The sequence below is a fragment of the Tubulanus polymorphus genome, chromosome 1, assembly GCF_964204645.1.
Source record: "Tubulanus polymorphus chromosome 1, tnTubPoly1.2, whole genome shotgun sequence".
In the NCBI taxonomy this organism is placed as follows: domain Eukaryota; kingdom Metazoa; phylum Nemertea; class Palaeonemertea; order Tubulaniformes; family Tubulanidae; genus Tubulanus; species Tubulanus polymorphus.
This window is the reverse complement of record NC_134025.1, coordinates 30,097,214-30,118,522: the sequence shown is the minus strand read 5'-3', so window position 1 is coordinate 30,118,522 and position 21,309 is coordinate 30,097,214. Positions and strand designations below refer to the sequence as shown.

Sequence of the window (21,309 nt, the reverse complement as noted above, 5' to 3'; positions counted from 1 at the left end):
GCTAGAGATGACAAAGCGTCTATGTGAAATCATCTAGGGACCTTCAGTTCATCGGTTTTCAGACAGGACCCAGTTCCTCAGATCTGAATTCACATTTGACTGGGTGAATAGATATCATCATTGAAACTCATCATTTTGAAATTAAGATATTAAGAATGAAATTTATAATAGATCGAAATTTAGAATTCGAAGAGATAATATTGTTTCAGACTCTTACTAGAAACCATCACCAGGAAACTATTTCAGACTTTATGCCTGTAGAAATATTCTTATTAGATTTAGAGGTAAACTCAGTTTTCTCATACAACATGAACAGTAGGTTTAAGTGATAGTAGTTTTATATTCGAGTCATGAAGCGCTCGCTGCGATACAGGGTCATTTAGTATGATCTCATATTTACATATGATCCGCTGAGATCTGAAGGCGCTTAGTACCGATTATAGAATCGAACTCTATGAGCAATGACGATCTGAAGAAGAGGTTCAACTGAGTCTGAAATTCTCTGCACCTCCATAAAACATTACCGTATGATACTCGAACAATATCTGACTACTGATATACCAATCAAAAGCTGCAATCATACGGGCATTTTTGGCCGTGTTCAGACGGGACAAATGGCCCCAACCAAAAACATCGGTCTAGACTCGAGCCAAATTTTAGCATGGGTCAAATCATTGCATGTGAATTACAACTGGTTCCAGAAGTGACTTATTTTGTGTTGTTTAGTTTAGAGTGAATGGGCCAAATTTGACTCGGGCTTGATCCCGGGCCAAATGGTCACCGTGAGATCGCGGCTTATGATCGGAAGACCAGAGGTCCCTTTTAGATAATTTGTTCCAAAATAGTTCTCGCATCAGTGCTTGTGGCGTACGTTAACTGCACGACCAGCCTCCTCCCCTCCCCCTCCCCCCCATCCCCCTCCCCCCCGACTGAGTCTATTATTTCTTCATTTTCTCTATTGTGGTTTGTATTGAAACTGCAGAGTGATCTATATCTATATAGACAATTAGTATTCCACGACACGGACAACTGAGAAAACCTTGCATAAATCTATCTCATCACTGGAATCCCTCCAGTAACATAAAGCACGGCTTTTATTCGCAAATTAACTAGATGTAATTATTATATTAGATGCAGTTAAGATTGTGGCTGCCAGCACAGCCACTAAATACACATAGATTTCACTGAACCTTTCGAGTGTATTGAAATACTCAGCTTGAAATCTGTAGAATATTTTTGAAGCCCTATGATAGTGTATATAAGCAGAATATCTGAGGGCATTGTCGTCATAAGTGTGGTTTCCCAATATTCATTATGAAATCTTGTGATTGATATTAACGTTGTATGGTAGTACAGATAGGGCATTATCCCACTCGTTATTTCACCAAAAAAATGACTTGATTTGATCGTAAAACGAACTGTAGTTATTGATAATTCTGACTACTATTGATCTATCCTGACTACGATGAACCGTTGTAAGCCGATGATATCAAAAGATTTGATTTTGTTTTAGAATCCAATCATTCATTGCATTAACGCTGAATATAGCGCTCGCATCATTCACTGAAAAATTCCGATGAAATTATTGTCAGAATAAATCTTTGTGTTGAATCACAGTTGTGCGTGTTAACTTACACTGCTTTCATTCAATCCTGGGATGTTTACTGTCATATAGTGTGGAATTCAAGTGATCAAACAATATCATCAATTTTTATATGAAACCTGACTGCAACTTGTCACCAGGAGTCCGAGCCATCAGTCTTCGGACCATCAATTTGTTTATTCAAATCGTTATGGGTTTTTAAAATAGCCGAAAGGATTGATAAACGTGTAAAGAGATTTTGATCAGTATTTCTAGAAAACAGTGGATTAAATGGCAGTTGCTAGGAAACCGTGATTATAAAAGATTTCCATTTGATGGAATGATGACGTGTGTTCGCGTGCAGGGGTCGCAACTTTGACACTTAATGATGGAAGGTTCCCCTGTGAAACAACAATAACTAACTCTGAAATTTCCCAGATAAGAATTCCTTCTTGGGACTTTTTTGGCTCCTTGACAAACAACAGCCAAGGGTAATACTATACTCTTTATCCATCATATCCAATGCACGTACCAAGGTGTTTTGAAGATCAGTTACTTATTTCCCAAGAGAATAATTTTTGTTGAATTATAAGTACGACAAATGCTTATCATGCATGTACATACCATGGTTTTTGTGAAAAAAAAAACTTTTTTTCATAACACAAAAAAATCTTGTGAAAATCCTTTGTATGAAAGATCTTCACATTACAAAAGGATGATCGTGTTTTGTTCTATAAAGAAACAGATCTGTTATTTTACTGGCAGCTCTTCTACGTACATCCTCTTGTCCAGTGTGATCCCTGAGGAATTAGTTGTTCTCAGACTCAGATTCTATTTATAGTTGATACGTGCAGATTTTCAGTCGTATCCTGGTTTTTTGTTGATCGATGAACCTGCAGTGAAACCAGTACGATTATTGAATAATGAGAATTTAATGTCTCATTTCGTTCGTTGGCGAAACTATAGCTTCTCGTGCTGACACTATCAAAACAATGAAGATTAACTCACTATCGCGAAAAAAACTAGCCTCACCCCTCCCCCCTGGCATTAGTATATAAGTTACCTTCAACTCAAATATTGTGAGCAATTTTCAAATCTTAGAGTTTATTTCGATTGTGGCTTTTTCATTAATAAAGCAAAAATGGTGTGAATATTTCTACGAAAATGTTTCATGATGTTTTGGTTAATGTTTGCAGGTTTTGATTATCAGTGAGGAGGGTGAGGAGGGTGAGGAGGGTGAGGAGGGTGAGGAGGGTGAGGAGGGTGAGGAGGGTGAGGAGTCGCTGTTGACTGGTTTCGGTAAAACGACGACGGTCGGTCGAATGTAATATTGGATGTGCATTCAGGGGGTTTATGAGAGTCTTGACACCTGATGCAAATTGATATGTGTACACTATTAATACTTGATCAGTGCTACTGAATAATCAAAGTAAAATAGGAAATAACCGCCATCAGCGGTGGTCGTGTTTGTAAAGCTTGTTTATGGATTGTGTTCTCATCCATAAATCTGTGCATTTTCTCTTATTTTCCCATCATGTTTCTCATTCTACTACAAAATCTCGTATCTTCTGTTTACGTTTTGTATTATATCAATTTTAAATCCGATGCTTTTTTATGACCGCTCTTTAACGGACCGTAAGAATCATTGAGATTATCTGCGTATGATTTTATTTCGATCGCCGCGTACGCCACACGCCGCGCGCTCGTTGAGAGCATTCATTCGAAGAATTAAAAATCATTGAAACGTTTTTAAAATGATTATAATTTCTAATCTTGGATGTTATATGTTTTATAGGGTGTACTCGTACAAGAAGTAGATGAAGGCCAAGCGTGTTTATCTTGCAAAGAAAGATGTCCCGGGTTCAACCCCCACAGATGGAGGTAATGGAATGATATGGTCAATTTTATGAATATGTGAGATTCTGTGGTTTAAGCCATCCGTCACATCGGACTTCATCTCTGGCCTCCCCTTTATTGCAAAAGAGGAATATAGAATCTGCTGATGGTGCCCTCAGTGGAACTCGGTTGGTTGAGGGAAACCTGCTAATAATATTCTGAGCAGCAGTTCAGTGGGTTGAGTAGATAAACTTAGAATCCGCTAATGATGCCCTGTGTCGGTGCTCAGCGGGTTGAGGGGAAAAACATACCTAGAATTTGCAAATAATTCTCAGTTTCTCACCGGGTCGAGGGAAGAAAAAAAATCACTGATTTTATCACTATTTTCCTCTGCAGCTTATTAAACGGCGAAGGAACTTTGATATTACGGCGGTCAACAAACTAACAACGCGACCAGCAATATTAGATTTCTCATTATTTGTGGTGATAAAGCTGGGGAATATATCACCATTTCGCATATTTCCAGTCATATCCCGATGGTATTCAAGAATTATTACACTTATTCCCTACGTTTCGCTGCCCGAAACATTCGTAATATTGCCATACTAGAATCATCAATAACTGACTGATCGGCGCTTCTAGATGTGAGCAATATATCGATGTCAAATGGTATTCTATCTGAGTTAGATCTGTTTTGAAGTAGATGACGTGTCGTATCTTGATTACAACTTGTCGTACATTCTACTTTCCTTCCAGATATGATTCACATGATTCCTAAATGTCTTCGAGAAAGACGAGAAATTACAGTTTTGAATAATTCATGAGGAGATGACTTTTCTATCTGGTTTGATTTTGGTTGATTTTTACAGTCAGCTACGTGTTCTTTCAAGGATATTCATTTCAGCCTATATATAGAAATAGAAAAGGAAATACAAACATTTCTTCTTCGTTCACTTATCGGTGACCTATCAAATAAACTGTGGCCTGTTTTCAACTTGAACTTTAACAAACCTTTCGAAATGTTTTTTTATGAAATGAAATAATCAGCATTATATAGTTAATATTAGATCGGGAATCAGGAATTTGTATGTGAAATAATGAACGGTGTTCAGCAGATGTTTGATAACACTTCAACCCACTGCTGCTACAGCTACTGAAACAGCCTTTAAAAATATCTCTATGCAGAAAAACTGTTCAGTCATATTTTCACACTAATTCAACTCTTCGTCGCTCATTACGAGGAGAACAGTGTCTAAAAACTGAAACAGTCTTTTGCTATTTGACGTGTGCTTAAATTTGGCACAGGTATTGTTAAACAGGCACGTTCGACACCAGTACCACTGGCAGGAGCGGGTCCAGAGGCCAATTTTTGAAGGACTTGTCACATCCCAAAAGGGCACTTTGATACCCAAAACGACAGTACTGCGCACTACTGCACTGAAATGCCAAATTTGATCTGGGTCAAAATCCTCATGTAATCACGACTTCAGAAATCGCTTTCTGACTTCCCTCAAAAATTGGTTAAAGATAACTGGATCCAGTTCCACAGTTGTGAGTTAGAGTTAACTCTGAGTTAAATTTAGTTCATTTTCAATGAGTTAATTCAGAGTCAAATCTTAACTCGGAACTGTGGAACTGGGCCCTGGAGGATAAATACCATAGTTACAAAATTAACTTTTAATTGTCAACTATCAGCTGTTAATTCAAACCAAGGACGTATAAACTAGATTATGTCCGAGCTCTAACCAACATTTGGGAAACTGGCTCCAGAACGGTGTCTATGCAGTGAGAGTTTGGGTTAATTCACGATGAGTGATTAATGATGGTCGTTACTGCCGGTATTAAAACCCACCAATCAGTAAAAACAGTCGTATTTACTGATGTCGCCAATTCTCCATTTTTCTATTTGCAGGAATATTTGCCAGAGTTGTAAGTGTCCGCGAGAAGTGCACGATGTTTACCACGAGGACTACGTCAATATTCGAGATAGACTCGGGTGGCAGAGAGAGGGTGATACCAAGTCTCGCAGGATTTCGCAAGAACAGATTTTAGATTATGGTTATACTTGGGTTCCTCCCGGTATCTCTAAGTTTAAGGTATACCAGTTAATACACAGATGTGATGTCAGATTCCCTGAACATTTTGAGCCGAAATGAAACCTCATCTACACTTTTCATTACCCTATAAAACTTTATGAATGCACCTCCTCAATATCAGTTCTTGCACTGATATTTCATAGGAAATACCTGGTATTCAATTTTCAGGTCTTCCCCGTAAAGTAAAACACATGAGCCCCTCTGATACACGCGTAATTCCTGAAACATAATTTGTGGTTTTTATTGTGGTATTGCCATTTATAGGTACTCAGACTGGTTGCCCGTATAGCTTTGACTATTCTTCCTTTTCAATGGTAAAAACATTCGAACTATTTCGGTGACTGTCAAATTCACAGAATAGAATTGCGAATCACTTGTAATCCTTTGTGACTTTGAATTGTAAAATTGTAAACACGTGAACAATATCTAGAAAAAATTACGTGGTTTATTTCACATTGTCGCCGGTATTTCATTAAAAACCTGCCCCCAAATCATATAGATTACTATAGTGTTTGGTATGTCACCCTGTATATCCCTGTATTATTGGTAAAACTGTCTGATTTATTTGCATTTCGTTTGATTAATGCTTAATTTGGTATTTTTATCAATGTTTGAAGTGCCTCCTTTAGTTGCCCTAATAAGAATTTATATCTGTTTGTAGAAAGATTAAGCAGCGAGAATGAAGTCATTTCGTTTCTGGGCATGAATTGGCAATATATGCCGTGTAATGGCACCACAAAAGCAGTCCTGGCAATGTGTTCATAGTAAGGGTCACTAGTAATGTGACTCTTGGGATTTCGAAGTGTGATTATTTGCACTTCGTCAGTAGCAAGATATAGCGGCTATGTTTACCGGCTAATATAAGGCCTGATGAAGTATTATTGATTAGAGGGTATTTCTATATCACTCATTTACTGAAACCCAGTCCTTAGTGTTTATTAGAAACCATTACAGCGACTAATTGTCTGAAACAGCTGATTGAAATACCATTCTGCGTATCTCCTATGAATAGATACCAATGATGGCGCCCTGACTGTGTTTATCAAATTGGGCAAAATTTACAGTCTAGATTTTCTAGAGTCATTCAAAGTGTAGAGGGGTCAGTTGCACAGTTCCTAGTGAAGATGGAGTCACTAACTGGACCAACGATTGTGGAACTCAATCCAGAGCTATAAACTTTTCAACTCTTTCAAGATTTTCAAGATTTTCTGGACCCCTGCCCTTCCATTTTTCATTTGAGTCTCTGGCACTTGCCTTGACAGATAAAAATGATACCGTTTTCAAGATTTATTGCCCCTTGATGAAGCATTTTGATATTCAACATGTAAAACTTTCTTTTTTTTGTAGATTGATGAATACATGGAACAACTTCCGAATAATAAAATTCCCAGAATTGACGCGACTGGGGCGAAATATCGAGAAATACAACTTATCAAACAACTTCCAAAACAGGATCTATCTGAAGAATACTGTAAAACTATAACTAGTCAAGAATTACGTAAAGCGTTCCAGGAATATCGAGATATGAGAGATGAATTAGCGTTAGATATCGGTTATGTTTGTGAGAATGTGCCTGAAGATGTGGTACGTGTATCTCAAATATGTGCCCCTGTGTAACCAGTCACACCAATAAACTATATCACACTGCAAATATCTTCTCTCAGATGTATTTAAAAAAAAAATTAAAGCTTTGGTATTTCATGAAAATTTTTTATGGTACCTCCCTCCCATCAGCCCTCACCGTTCAACCTTAGCTTGGCCCTGATGGGACTTAAACCTGTGGCCATCTACACGCCGATCCAGCATGCTAACCACTACACCACTGACACATATTGACAGCTGAGTGTTCGTAGGTTGGTCTAATCAGTGTTGTGACCATGCGGTGACCAGTCAGGCTTAGTGTCAGACTAATTGTCAAATGCTCAATTCACTGGCTTTTATTCGTTCTCAGATATTAACAAGGTTCTAGTCGGCCCATTACATGAAATTCTGAAATCATTCCATGTTAAGAGACGAAACTAGAACATAATTAACTCAACATATGAGTCATTAAAATTCATGAAAATGATATTTTGACTAGTATTTCACAAACTATTAATGAATTATATCAGTGACGTTTCCCAATGAAAATTGCATAAATCAATGGACCACATTGCTGATAATTATGGTATGATATAAATTCAACAGAATAGATGAATGAACAAGTCCCTAACCCCTTGGCGCTGATGTCATTAGATTTAGACAATTAAATATCCTTGTAATTTTAAAATCAAATTCTATCCACATTACAGTGTTGTCAATTATATCTTCATTCATATTCGGTGACTCATTCTTCAGCTTATTACTAACTGAACATATATCTATTTTTCAATCTTTATGCTAGAAATTATCATAGATTTATTGCTTCTTTATGATAGAATACAGAATTTGACTCTAAAGATCTCTTGAGTTAAAATCAGTTAATTTCCACCGTTTCAACTCAAGAGTCAAATCTTAACTCTGGAACTGGATCCTGAATATCTTGATTCGTTATGAAACATTTATTTTTCTGCATATTTCAGAATTGTTACAATTGTGAAGGCGAAATCGAGGCGGGCGAAATTGCCGTTTTCGCGTCAAAATGTGGTCCGGATCTGTGCTGGCATCCGGCTTGTTTCGTTTGTGCGAGATGTGATGAATTGTTGGTAGATTTAGCGTATTGTTTTCACAGCGGTAACGTCTACTGCGAGCGTCATTACGCCGAACTACTGAAACCGAGATGTGCCGCATGTGATGAGGTAAGCTTAGCCCTGCGTCTGAAACTCATCCCAGAGGACTCTTTCCGCGATTGATGGATTGAGTTTTTTTTTTCGAACCTGTTTAAGTATGCCGTCTGCATTTGCCCACCGATGTCCAATAAATAATCCGAAAAGAATCGCGGTTAATGTGAGCGCTGACTAAGCTTTAAAAACCGATTTGTCAATATTTTTCCCAATGATGGTTGGATATAGCACCTGCTGCCTCTTAGCTACAGAAGCCATGACTTTTCACATGCTTTAGGGTTATCACTTATAGCTTTATTGTTTACTCCCTAAAATTCACATTTTGCTTTTGTAGCAAAAGGTTTTTTCACATAATTCATTGATGAAGTTTAGGTTAAGTCCATCATGCGTTAGAAAGTATCAGTATTAGTGCGACTGGAGCTTTCTCTATTAGTTCGCTGTGTATCTGATAGGTGGCGCACTGTTTACGCGGTATATATCGCTGCAATCCAATTATTCGAGCTGCAAACTTCTTTTACGAAAATATATGAAATTCAAACGATAAAAAGCATGAAAAATCTATTTATGTTTTCATTTTATAACTTTGATTTGAAGATTTTATTGGATATTTGAATCTACATTAGCTTATTGATAGATTTAGCTGCAGGTCTGGATATGTTGATGAATTTATCAATAAATAAAATGTTATTTTTAACTTTTCATGAAACACATGATTAGGAGGAGTGCAAATTTCAACAGATCAACCAAAAAGACAAATCCAGGTCCGTTATAGATGCAATTTTAGAACTGACCATTTCTCTGTGTGTGAACAGAAACTTTTCTTCAATTGCCTGTCAATCACAGTTTTAGGTCTAGCTGGACCAGTGATAACAGCAGATTTAAATTTGTATGTGAACACATAGCATTGATTTTGGCCCATTCGAAATTGGTCCCGTTCCAAGTACTGGTCAAATTAGAACATACTAAGTAGCGATAGTGTGAACATGGCTCTAAATCATTTGTTTCAATAACTACATCTCGCAAAATCCCAAATTCCATCTCTAAAATCTCCTGTTGAAATATTTAACTGAGACTTTAGATATTTCACTGATAAAAGCAGCCACCTTGTTCAAGGGTAATTTGTTGATTGAATTTTACTGACGTGTGGTTGGCTCACTGACTGACTGACTGGGTATTTGCGGTGGTAGAGGAAGGTTAAAAATAATTCAGCTAGTTGAGGTTTGCACTCATCTCATCGATATGAAGTGGTTGAGAAACTATTGGGTAGGGGAGTTTCATCGAGGTACACTGCTGGCTTATTACTTTTACCCTTAGTAAAGGTTTGCACTCCTCTCGTTAATATAAAGTTGTTTAAAAACCATGGGTTAGTTTCATCTAGGTATACTGCTTGCTATTAGTTTTACCTCTTCGGGCCTTGGAAGGGTTTGGTGTATCAGAGAAATCGTAAGTAAAATTGTGCATTCGGGGAAATCTTTTAACCATTCAAAATTATCATCACTTATTACAATAATCATTACTGTAGCCATGTTTAAATTGATGTGATTGAGTTAAAGTTTCAGTTAGATTCATTTAGCTTTGATAGAGTTTATAGTGTGTAGAAGTTGAGTTGATTATAACACCAGTTATACCAGTTTTTTGGTTCGTCAACCGCTGGGCAGGATTTTTTATTCAGAATTGGAGTCATATTATTCGTAGTTTGTTAGATTTTGTGTGTTATCATGGAGCTGTATCTTAGGGAGGGCTACGAAATAGGACTTACTCCTTCAGAAATAAGGAAACTTGAAATTATGTTATTTCTTCTTGAAATTTTTGAGAATTGTGTGGAGTATCTCCTGAATTATTCATACTCTCGAGTAGAAGAATTCTAGCAATAATTACTGATATTGAAGACGTAGATAACGTTGAAATTAATCGATTTTAAACGGATAAAAATGAAAGATCGATTGATTAAAAATGAGGGAAAGTGAGTGAGTAATCCGTTCAGGATCTACAACATCTCTTCTCAAACTCTCACTATCTCTAGTGAACGTATCGCTTACTGTTCAGGTATGCGGCGGCCGGTTATATCTCTGTATACAGCTGTTCTCTCTCTCTGTAGGTATAAACCCCTCGATGGTAGTCACACCCTCGCAATCTCATCACCACCACCACCACCACTGCTTCAGCTCCTCACTGCTTCGTACTGCTATGATTGCCTATTACGGTGTGCAAGGTTTACTATCTATAGCACGCCTCGTGTGAATATTCATATAAAACAATACAATACATCGATAAGTTCAGATTCACGCACGTGTTTTATAAAATAAACTAAAAAAAACAACTTTTAAACTCGAGCCTTTCAGTTTTTTACATTCAAGGTCTAGTCTAGTGCCACCTGGTGGAAGTTGCTTGAGTCTCGGTAGTACCTGTTGTTCCGCATAGTTTTTCGATCGGATAATTTTCCTAAGAATAAGATTTCTGTTATGATTGTAACACTCATCGCGATGGAAAACAATCTCACCAGGTTCAGTGGCCATTGCCGTACTGCAACGAAATTTCAGAAGCCCTGTACATATCACGTGTAATGTATCACGTGTTCCGGTATATATTCCATTTGCTCGAATAAAAAAAACCCATCTAAATCAGTCTGGGTAGATTAAGTACAGAATACTACATACAATGTCTGTTCATCTTATCTATTTCTCAGATAATATGATAAGTTCTAAGTAGAAAAATGTTCTTATGTTTCTCCACACGCGTAAAACTCTTCGGTTACATGACGTGTAATAATAATGATAAACGTGTTGAGAGTGCAGAAGAAGTTTATATCAAAAATCTGTCAGAAATGAATGAATTATTTATGACGCGCGTCAAAAAAATAGTAAAATGGATTAAACGAGTCAATTATTGAATTCCGTCTGAGAGATCTTATCTGAAACATGTCTACTACGGGATCCTGAATTTATTCTTTCGATATGGCTGCTGTTATTTGCATACACGTGCTGCTGAGGCGGGAAACAATCTTTATCCATCTCGTGTAAGCAGTGATGATAAATATTTGTTTTATCGTATGTCAGTGTTTCAACCCGACTTGCTCTTACCTTGTGCAGAAATCGAATCTGATTGAACTGTTCGCTATATCTAGAGGTTAGTATGAATGAGTTGATGGAAGAGCGTGTTCTTATTGCTACTGACTACTATCAGAACGATGTCTTGAGAGTTCTAGTATTTCATCTCCGATCTCAGGTTTAATTTAGTCGCAGCAGGTTTGAAACATGTTGTGTTTAGTACCAGGGAGTTTAGTACTAAGAATCACATGGCGAAATCCCAGAAGATGTTCATCCTTGACATTTACTTCACAAACCAGCATATTACGAAGTATTCACCTGAAATAGCCAATGAGGTTCACGATCACACCATTGCTAGTATGTCCATTCTGGTATCTGGAGCGTACCGATTTAGGAAGGACTAAATCAGTGTCGTGCATTCAGGGCAGGTTTTAATCAGCTAGTATTATCACTGGTCCAACTAGACGCAACATCCGTTCAAAATTGGAAATGGACTAAATAACGTAACATGAACTTGGCTCATTACGTGTGTTTAGCTCAGGTGTATCCTCAGTTTTATCCTGTCTGTCTATGTCTGGTTCCGCAGTATTACGTATGTCTTCACCCCATTCCTAGTTCTTGCTCGCATCTTTACCATTCATTCCGGAGCTGCCAATATAATCTCTCACAAGTGTTGGCAAATATTTTCAGACGATGTTTTTCTTTTTATACTTTTCTCCAGAATAATAATCTAATTATTTACAGTATGTATCAAATAAAGTGAAATGTACTTTACTCTTCTGTCAGTCTTGACTTTTTCATCTTTATCTTCGGTGTCATTCTAGATTTTATGAATATCTTCGATATCTCTGGTCATTTTCTTTCGCATAGCAAGCATTAAACTTCATATATGTGAGTACTTCATACATGAATCAAGTAATAGTATTTATTCAGGTGATGAAAAGAGCCTATTTTAATAAGACACCTGTGATGATAAATTTAGAACTGAAAACAGGATTTCTTTACACTTGCGATGTTGCTTTCAACTATTAAGACACCTGTAATTCAGTCTGTTTCTGAAATTTTCATATCTAAATGGTTCATTTGTGCTTCTTGTTAGACTTCATTTAGAGAGGTAAGGCTATTGCTAATTGCCCGCATTCGATTAATCTTTGCATAAAACAACTGCAGATTAACATCAAAGAATTCAGTGGTTCAGTAATGCTCGTGTTGTCTGAATTCTTGTTGGATTATTGGATGTTTCCCGTGGTCAAAAGTAATTAAACTCCTGCTGAATCTGTCTGGAAAACCGTGTTGATTCAAATCTATGTTTTCCATGGGAGGCTGACTTTACGTAATCTTTGACATTTGGAACTTTGGAACTAAACAGATGTGGCCTTTTGGATTCAACAACTTCCACACGATAATCGAGCGTTCATTCGAGTTTTCTTTATTCCAGTTTCAAACATCGCAATTTAACCAATACGGAATTATTCGTATTTTCACGACGAAATCTTTGATCAGTTATCGATGTTAATAATAAGGATGTATCTATAGGAACGGATCTCGGGTTTTCGAGGTGAATGGAATATTCAAAATACATTTCGAACAATGTCTTTCTACCAGTATAGAGAAAAGATACAATTATGTGAGCACGGATGCTGTGATGGAGTTGTGAGTAGAAACTCTCCGTGTTGACACCCATCCCTTATTTAACATATTTCTCTGTATCTTTTATATCTTCCGTTTTTATGACTTCATACTCTTATACCAACCATATCAAGAAGTAACCTCTATATACCTGGTACTTTCTCTTTCATCGGACTCCATTCCTGTTCATTCCCATTATAGTTCTCATTCTGATTTTTACTTGTCCAGCATCACCTTGCCTCCTTTACAATTTTATCTTCATTCATGAATTCTGTCAAATTTTTATTTATTTCATCTCTTACAAGTTGCTGTACTACGTGATAATGTTTCTAACACTACTGTGGTGTATATTAATGTGCTTGATGCGTTCTGAGATAAACTTCCACCTTCAAAGGAGTTTCGACACAAACATGTTCTTTCTTCCTATTATCACTATCCAGTTGTTTAATGATCATGTTTTCTGTGTCAACACTATCGTGTGCCTCGTTGATATTAATCAGGCTTCCATCGTCTGACCTCCAGACATCGAAATCCAGTGGAAAACCAATTAATGTTTTTTTGGGAAATTCATTAATCAACAGGTATTTGCTGGAAAAACCAATCAAGCAGCTTGTTACATGATTTGATATCAGTTTCCTCATTTCTAGTTTATGTTGTATCTTTCACCTATTTTTCTAAAAACTTATAAAATCTTTCCTGACGAAACTTACATGAAAATAAACCTTGTTTTTCGAACGCTTTTCTACGCGATGTGAAAATGTTTGCGGAGGAGAGAGAACCAGATGTAACATAGTCTACTGAAATCAGTAGTGCCAGTAGGTTGGGTACGTGGGTAGAAGGGTAGGTGGTAAGCTATATTTAGGTGTGTACACATACCAGTAGAGTCTCGTTAGCTACTGCCATAATATTCTCTTCTACCAGCCTTTAATCCAAGGTAATGTAACATATTTCTAATTAGTAACAATATTTGTAGCGCCATCTAGAAGCTCTGGCTGGGTTTATTTTGCGTAGAACTCATCGTTGTTTGAAAACATTCTTTTTAATGAGTAAGGTCGAGATGACAGACAGAACAGAGATGAATGTTAAAGGTCTTCGAAATAGGATGTAGGAAAAATTTACAGAGTTGAATTTGATAAGAATTAAAACATTGAATATGAACTAATCTTTTCTTATCGTAATTCTTATAGAGTTAAGTCTAACTCACAACTGCCAAACCGGGTCCCTGTGCTCTCTACTTACCTCCTATTAGTATATTAGTAATTGTGTGTAGATGATTATAGGAGGGGGAGGCTGGGGAGGGGGTGTGGGGAGAGGGGAGTAATAGTTAATGATTAATGATCATTGCTCTCAACGACTTCATTCAGCAATGAGGCAGAAAAACCAGCAGAGGGAATTAAACTGTGTTCAGTCATTCATCTCCGTCTCTGCCTGTAAAAGGTCAATGATCTTTTTGGAGAAGTTTAGAAAAGTCTTATTATTACCTTAAAAACTCTGGAATCTGAAGTGAAATTATCGATATCTCGACTTCTTCGAATTAAAGATTGAATTGAAATATTTAGAATATGTTAAAACTTCCTGGTTTGAAATGTTACGTCGATATATTTACATTTAATTACTTCCTACTTCATGATCTACTGTTATTAAACATGGAATTTGTGTCGAGTTCCAGAGACGTGTAGAGCTAGTTATTACAGAATAGGATGTGTGTATGACTGACAAACAATTGTTCAAATATCATTAGAAAAAAAATGACTAACGATCCTAATACATTAACTGTCAACTACGCGGAACGATCAGCGCATGATTTCCAGCAGTGTTATAGAATTTGGGAAAGGGGAAATGAAGGTGAAAACACTGGGCAAGCTTCCTGGATTCCTGATCCGGTGGTCATAAACATAACTAACATATTTGTGGCCTAGACGCGTATTGTGTGTAGCCGATCGTTTATTGTAATAGATACATATGATTCATTATTAGCAGAAATACTATTGGATGTACGTACGTAAATACGGGGGACGATAAAATGATCAAAAATGACTACGAGGACTCTAGGATAATTTCTATAAACAAGAGGACTTGAGTGTGACTCATTTTTAAATTAGATGACTGTATAAAGTAAAGTGTTTACCGAACAGTAAGCTTGTAGTACTACGAAAGTGGGGTTCAATTGACATAAGCAAACAACATTTTCTGTCAGCAGCATCATCATCAGCCTCAGTCAGTTGGTTTTTCAAAGATCGATATCATCTTTTTTATTACTTCTGGATGATTTGTTCATGGCTCATATAATCATTGTGGCCGGAACGATTACTTTAAATCAACGCAGTTGGATATCCGTGCTATCGTCGGGTGAGTTTTAAAAAATGCTTTCAATATCGCAGTGGCAGTAACTGAAAATATCTTCATCTTCATGAATAGAAACGGTTTCGTTTTCATCAATCTGTGAAAGATGATTAGATTTAATGACCAGGATCCAGTTCCACGTAAAGTTTCATTCTTTAGTTAAATCAGTTCAAATTGTTTCTACGGTAAAGACCAATGTTTAGGCGAGATCTATGGAAACGGGTACAAGATCGAGTTTCACAGAGTTTTCAAATATTTTAAATGAACTGATTTTAACTCTGAAGTCTGACTTAATTAAACGAGGTCTGTTAAACCAGCTCCTTTATATTCAATTATAGCTAAATGTTAAGTTGATTGCTTATAGAATTGCGTGTATTTTTGCCAGTAATTCAGATTTTCTGCACCTGTGTTTATCTGATATAAGAACAATATTACCAGGTTTCGTATGTTCGAATACAATACTTCACACTTGGTATTTAGGCTGAGGTGGTTTTTTTTGAAGTTGTAAATAACATATTTTTGTTGTAATCAGGATGTATATCGGGTTTGCTGGTGAAGAATGTTCTCCTCTGCCTACACAATATAACCACACAACTCAGTATGAATGATTTTCTGTCTAGTCTGGTGGTAATAACATCTTTAAACCCCTTCTGTGTCTAGTCTTCCTAATGAATCCATCGTTTTAAGGGTGATATACATATATTTGTTTTAAGTGTAGGGCACAAGCGTCATGGCTTTTCAGAGTCCGATCTAAGGAATAAGAACCACCTGCCCGGGGGCAAGCATATCTGAAATTTTACTTGCCCCCTAAAAATCTACTTGCCCTACACAAGCAGTCCAACTGTTGTATCGATTGGCAAAAAGCTTTGAGACACAAAATTGCACTAGCCCAGCGGACAAGTGATAATGATAACCTACTTGCACTTATGATAATATACTTGTCCCGGGCAATTGGACAAGTACTTAGAACCATGAACGTATAAACTAGTTTATACGTCCATGTTAGAACGGACCCTGCTTTTTGGTGCAAAACGGGAAAAATAATGCTTGTTAAAATGAGTCTCTTTTTAACTAAAAAGAAATGTTGGGAATCATCCAGTCGTCTCTAAGCGATATACACCTCCGTCTATCGGCATTCTCTTATAGAGTAAGATAATTTGTAAACTGTTAGGATTCCCCGGTAATTATCTGATAAACTTAATCAAGACTGATTCTGAGCTATTACAACGTAAACATGTGTGTAGAATATTGTATATCTCAGTTGGTACAGTTTAATGCAGGTGTTGTAAACATCTATTGTAATCATTTTTAACTAAACAACTTTACTTGATCCATAGAATAGAGGTGAAAAACATGGATACAAAAATGAGATTCATAGTTGTTTTTATCAATGATATTCTTAGCATCAGTTTCTAGCAAATGTCGACATATCCTGTTGGCTTGTCAGTTCACTGTTGAGGGGTCTGACACTACTGAACATGTCCGATAAACAATTTTCTTTTATCTGTAATGATAAATTGATCAATCATCTCTGCCCCCGCTGTAACAGTTTTGGTGACTGATATCGTGTGAAGCTTCGAGATGCAGTTTGAATCTATCATAGCGGTGTATCGCTGTGACGACCATTCAAACAGTCACTGCGAGGCTCTGCGAAAACGTGGTATTATCGGCAAAACCTCTCCGGCGCAAATTTACACCAATAATGACCTCGCGTTATAGTGCGTTCCATTTCGACATTGACGTCGTGACGTTGGACAATTTACGGTGAGATTTTTAAATCACGCACGTGACTGATAAAGAGCGAAGGGTATGGATTATAGTCCCGGTTCTATTAGATCTCTTTCACATCTCAACAGCAGACGTTTTCTCACAAATAAACGACCAACAATCGGATTGTTATTTACGTGAAGGAATTTTCCATTGATTATTTATCAATATGGTTGAAAATCGCGCTTCCGCCACTGACTATCATTGCCGTGTAAGTGAACCTTTTTACACAGTAGAGGTACATTGAATTTTTTCGTTAGTTTTACCTTCTCTACTTATTGTCTCTATTTCTTACTCATTGGAGGGAATTCTAGTTGTTTTTCACTCAATCAGTAAAACATCAACATCTGAAGAGAATACTTGTCTTGTAACGATAAATGTTTGAACTTGATAAGATCTTTTAAAGTGTATTGAAGGAATTTGGAAGCAAATCTTATTCAAAAAAAGCTCAAAAATCATGATTTACCTGCTCAGTTATTTAGCTTCTAGTTATTATATGAATATAAGGTATTTTTAAGCGATATGAACAGATACTGTTTTCAGGTTATTGCGAGGTTACAATTTTTTGAGTTCAAGGTAATTTCAGTAATGAATCATTAGGTAAAACCACCGCACACTGGCAGATCAATCTCTTTCAGGTCTCTACACATAGAGATCGATTAGATGGATTTTATACCCGAACACAACCAACCAGAGAATAAACAGAATTCACTGACCAGTAATACCAATGCTGCCAGTGTACACATGATCATGATGTAGCTAGTTTGGGTGTGCATTGTGTTTTCAATTAAAGTTATCTATGGTTCTGTAGTCTTGGAATGAATGATTTTACTGTGGGGCTGAAACACTGGACATGGTTTCGTGATTCTCTGAGCTTATGATTGGACCAGGGTTAAAGCATTAGAAATGAACAGCTCTAGATTCCAAACTTACTGAGGAACTGTAAACTTATAGCTAGAGAGTTTATTTTGGTATATGTACCAGTATTCAACTCTACAAGGTTAAAATGTTAAACCCCCAGCTGCTGTCAAACCTTGGCATCGAATGTTTCATATCTGGGTATTTCCATGTGCGATGTTGTATGTATGAGAACTGAGTAAATATAAGCCATGATCGTCCTAGAAGGAGAATCGTATCTAATCGAACGCGACTCTTTGTTTCTTCTCATTTCAGTTAATATTCTTCGGTGAATATACAAAAGCAATGGAACAAGACTGGCATAGTGGACACTTCAGTTGTTTCAACTGTGACAAGTCTCTGACGGGACATCGATACATTCTCAGAGAGGAGAAGCCGTACTGCATAAAATGCTACGAAGATAACTTCGCCAATACCTGCGAAGAATGCAAGAAACCGATTGGAACTGATTCCAAGGTAAAAGAAAAAAGAGATTGTATCCTCAGGCATTTTCTACTACGAGATTATACGCTGTTGCTTTTTGACGGGTAGAACTGAAATTTGCGCTGCTGGGTGATTGAGACGAATCATACAATCCTTGAACTAATGGATGTTGAGTGAAGCATTTCACATAATCCTGATCCGGTCCATCGACAGTTTTCCTAAACTCGTGTATAGTTTATGGCATATTTTGCAGTCGATACGAGTATTAGTCATAGAGCATTCGAGCTTCCTAATAATTCATAAACAAGAAGCATCTTTTTGTCATTTGCAAATGTCACAAATTACCTTTATGGGGACATTAAGAAGTGCAGAATATTCTAAACTTACTGACTGGATTCTCAATTCAAGAAAACCATGAAATTAGCCTTTGTAATAAATTCAATGTGAATTGCAGTTAGAAATGTTGTCAATAAATCAGTTCAAAAGCTGCTTCTTGAAATGCGATACAGTAAATACATCACCTGTATTAGGGACAAAGTCTCAGATACCTCTCACATACTTAGGTGATGATTTCATCTTGATTACTCAAATGTCTTATTTACACTGAAAATATAAGTAGGCTTTCATCCATCTCCAGCACCGATAGCAAACATATGTACAAAAAGGTTAAACACTCCTTTCTACTTGTTCCGTTATAAAAGCATTTCATCTTTCACAAATCATCGTCTTTTACCAGTTTAAATATAGCGCTAAAAACAGGAAAATCTTGAATCGATGCAAGTCACGAATAGGTTTCCGTTTTCTATTGACCTAAAGATCAATTTATGGTTACACAAGTCTGACGCTGTCTGAAAAGCTGCTTTAAACTGATTGCCACAGAGCGGCTCTTCAAGCAATATTTATTAACACTGTTTTTGCATAAAATTTTCTTATCACATGATATTTGATTTTACTCTCAGTGGAGATGGAGAGACGTTCTTCTCCTTGCGATATTTCTTTTTCTGATTCAATCATTTTAGGAGATTGACTATTTATAGTCCCATAAAAATTGACAGCCACGACGCTAGCTTCCTTATCAGAGGAATAACATTTCCATTCTATCCAACCCTTTAATCTTACTTTAACCAAGTCTCATCAGGAGATATCTATCTTTCAAAGTTTCAAGGTCATTGGTCTATATTTGGAAATCCAGGGGGTGTCAAATTATCAGATTGTCCAGCGTTTCCCCGAGTGGGTACGGTGTCCCTGGATCCCTCAGTATTTCAGCTGCCTCTTTTATCTTTTAATCTTGCGACAACCAATCGTGATGAGAAATATTTGTGTTCGCCCAAATGCATTTAATATCTTCATTATTACTCCGTAAAGTTTTATAACTTCTCCCAAAACGGTATAAAATAATACACGAACCATTAATTTTTGATGACGAAATATCTGATATATCGCGTCGTTTAGAAGATGATATCACGGCGTATTTATTACCGAAAAGAATCTTGATAGTTCGTAATTAGCAATTGACCTTTCTATTTGATTACTCGTAAGGATTCATTCTCATTGATTTATTCTCCAAGATGAACGTTCTTTCACGACTTCCGTAATTACACCATCGTCGTCATCGTCATCGTCGTCGTATATAACTTCAGATAAGTTTCTCTACGATTTTATGTTCTATAGAGACATTAAATCAACAGTCTTGATGTCAGACGAATGTGGGCACCTGATATTGAATGCTAAAAGTCATTTCCAAATAAAGAAGTAGTCATGAATGAGAGACTGAAAAATATCATGATTAGTTAGACCACTCAGATCTAACATTCTGAACCTGATTCCACTGAGCTGAACTCTAAGAGTTCAATAGTTGCTTCAATTCTAATGATTTAACTCTTTTGAGTCGAATCTCAACCAACAGCTATGGAACTTGGTCCAAATTTACGAATTGAAAAAGAAATGGTCAATTAAAAGGAGAAATGTTGAACCAAACAATTTTAGAGATTTAAAAGACCAATGCTACCATTGAATGCAAGAAATAGTAATAAAACAACCCGTTAGCATTGCGAAATGCCTCAGAGGAAACTGTTAGTCGGGAATCTGTTAGTTATAGGCCGTATCGGTTGTGATATATTCATGCTCAGGAATGATTATACATTAGGGGCTGTTAATAGCTCTCATTGCGATCACAGAGAACCAGCAATTCTCAGATTATCTCTCTCTAACTCCAGTAATCATCAGCGATGTTGACACTGCGTAGATTGAAACCGATTCTACACAATATCGAAATCGCTGATACTTCAATAAAATCTCAACGACGATATGCTGTAAATTTGAAGTGTTCTGCATATTAATCTTAGTCGATCGTTCTGAAAGCATCGACGACTTTGTATCACGCTCTACTATAACGATATTAATGAACTGACTGAAAGTAATGGTCTTAATGAAAATTGCGGAGACCTGGGGCCAGGATTGTTTGTTCCTGCGCAAGGTTTACCTGTCCAATCTCCCACATGTTTCCGGTGTCAGTTGCAGAATCCCGGTTTAAGTTCAGGATCAGCCTGAGCCTGTTTTGGTTCTTATAGCCAATTCAACAACTTGAGACGCATGTCACACTGTGCAACTGGGTCCAGATGTTTGAATTTCAAAAATTTTCCAAATTAAATTTATTATTTTTCTATTATATTATATATATACTATATTAAATTCTCTATAGCATATTATTATTGCTGTATTTCAGGACCTGTCCTACAAGGAAAGACATTGGCACGAGGCTTGTTTCAAGTGTTGTGATTGTCAATGTTCCCTCGTTGACAAACACTTTGCTTCTAAGAATGACAAGTTGTACTGTCCCGATTGTCACGACAAGAATTTCGCTCCTCGCTGCGATGGCTGCGGAGACATATTCAAGGCTGGTAAGT

General features: G+C 36.9%; 1 protein-coding gene across 1 annotated transcript in view; it reads left to right on the top strand.

The window, feature by feature from the left end:
• LOC141898566 (testin-like) overlaps positions 1–21,309 on the top strand; it is a 35,080-nt gene that overhangs the window by 10,272 nt on the left and 3,499 nt on the right. The window contains exons 2-7 of the mRNA XM_074784535.1: positions 3,378–3,463; positions 5,331–5,514; positions 6,862–7,098; positions 8,076–8,291; positions 18,236–18,436; positions 21,129–21,303. Coding sequence (XP_074640636.1) covers positions 3,378–3,463; positions 5,331–5,514; positions 6,862–7,098; positions 8,076–8,291; positions 18,236–18,436; positions 21,129–21,303 — 1,099 coding nt within the window. The remainder of the gene's footprint in view (positions 1–3,377; positions 3,464–5,330; positions 5,515–6,861; positions 7,099–8,075; positions 8,292–18,235; positions 18,437–21,128; positions 21,304–21,309) is intronic.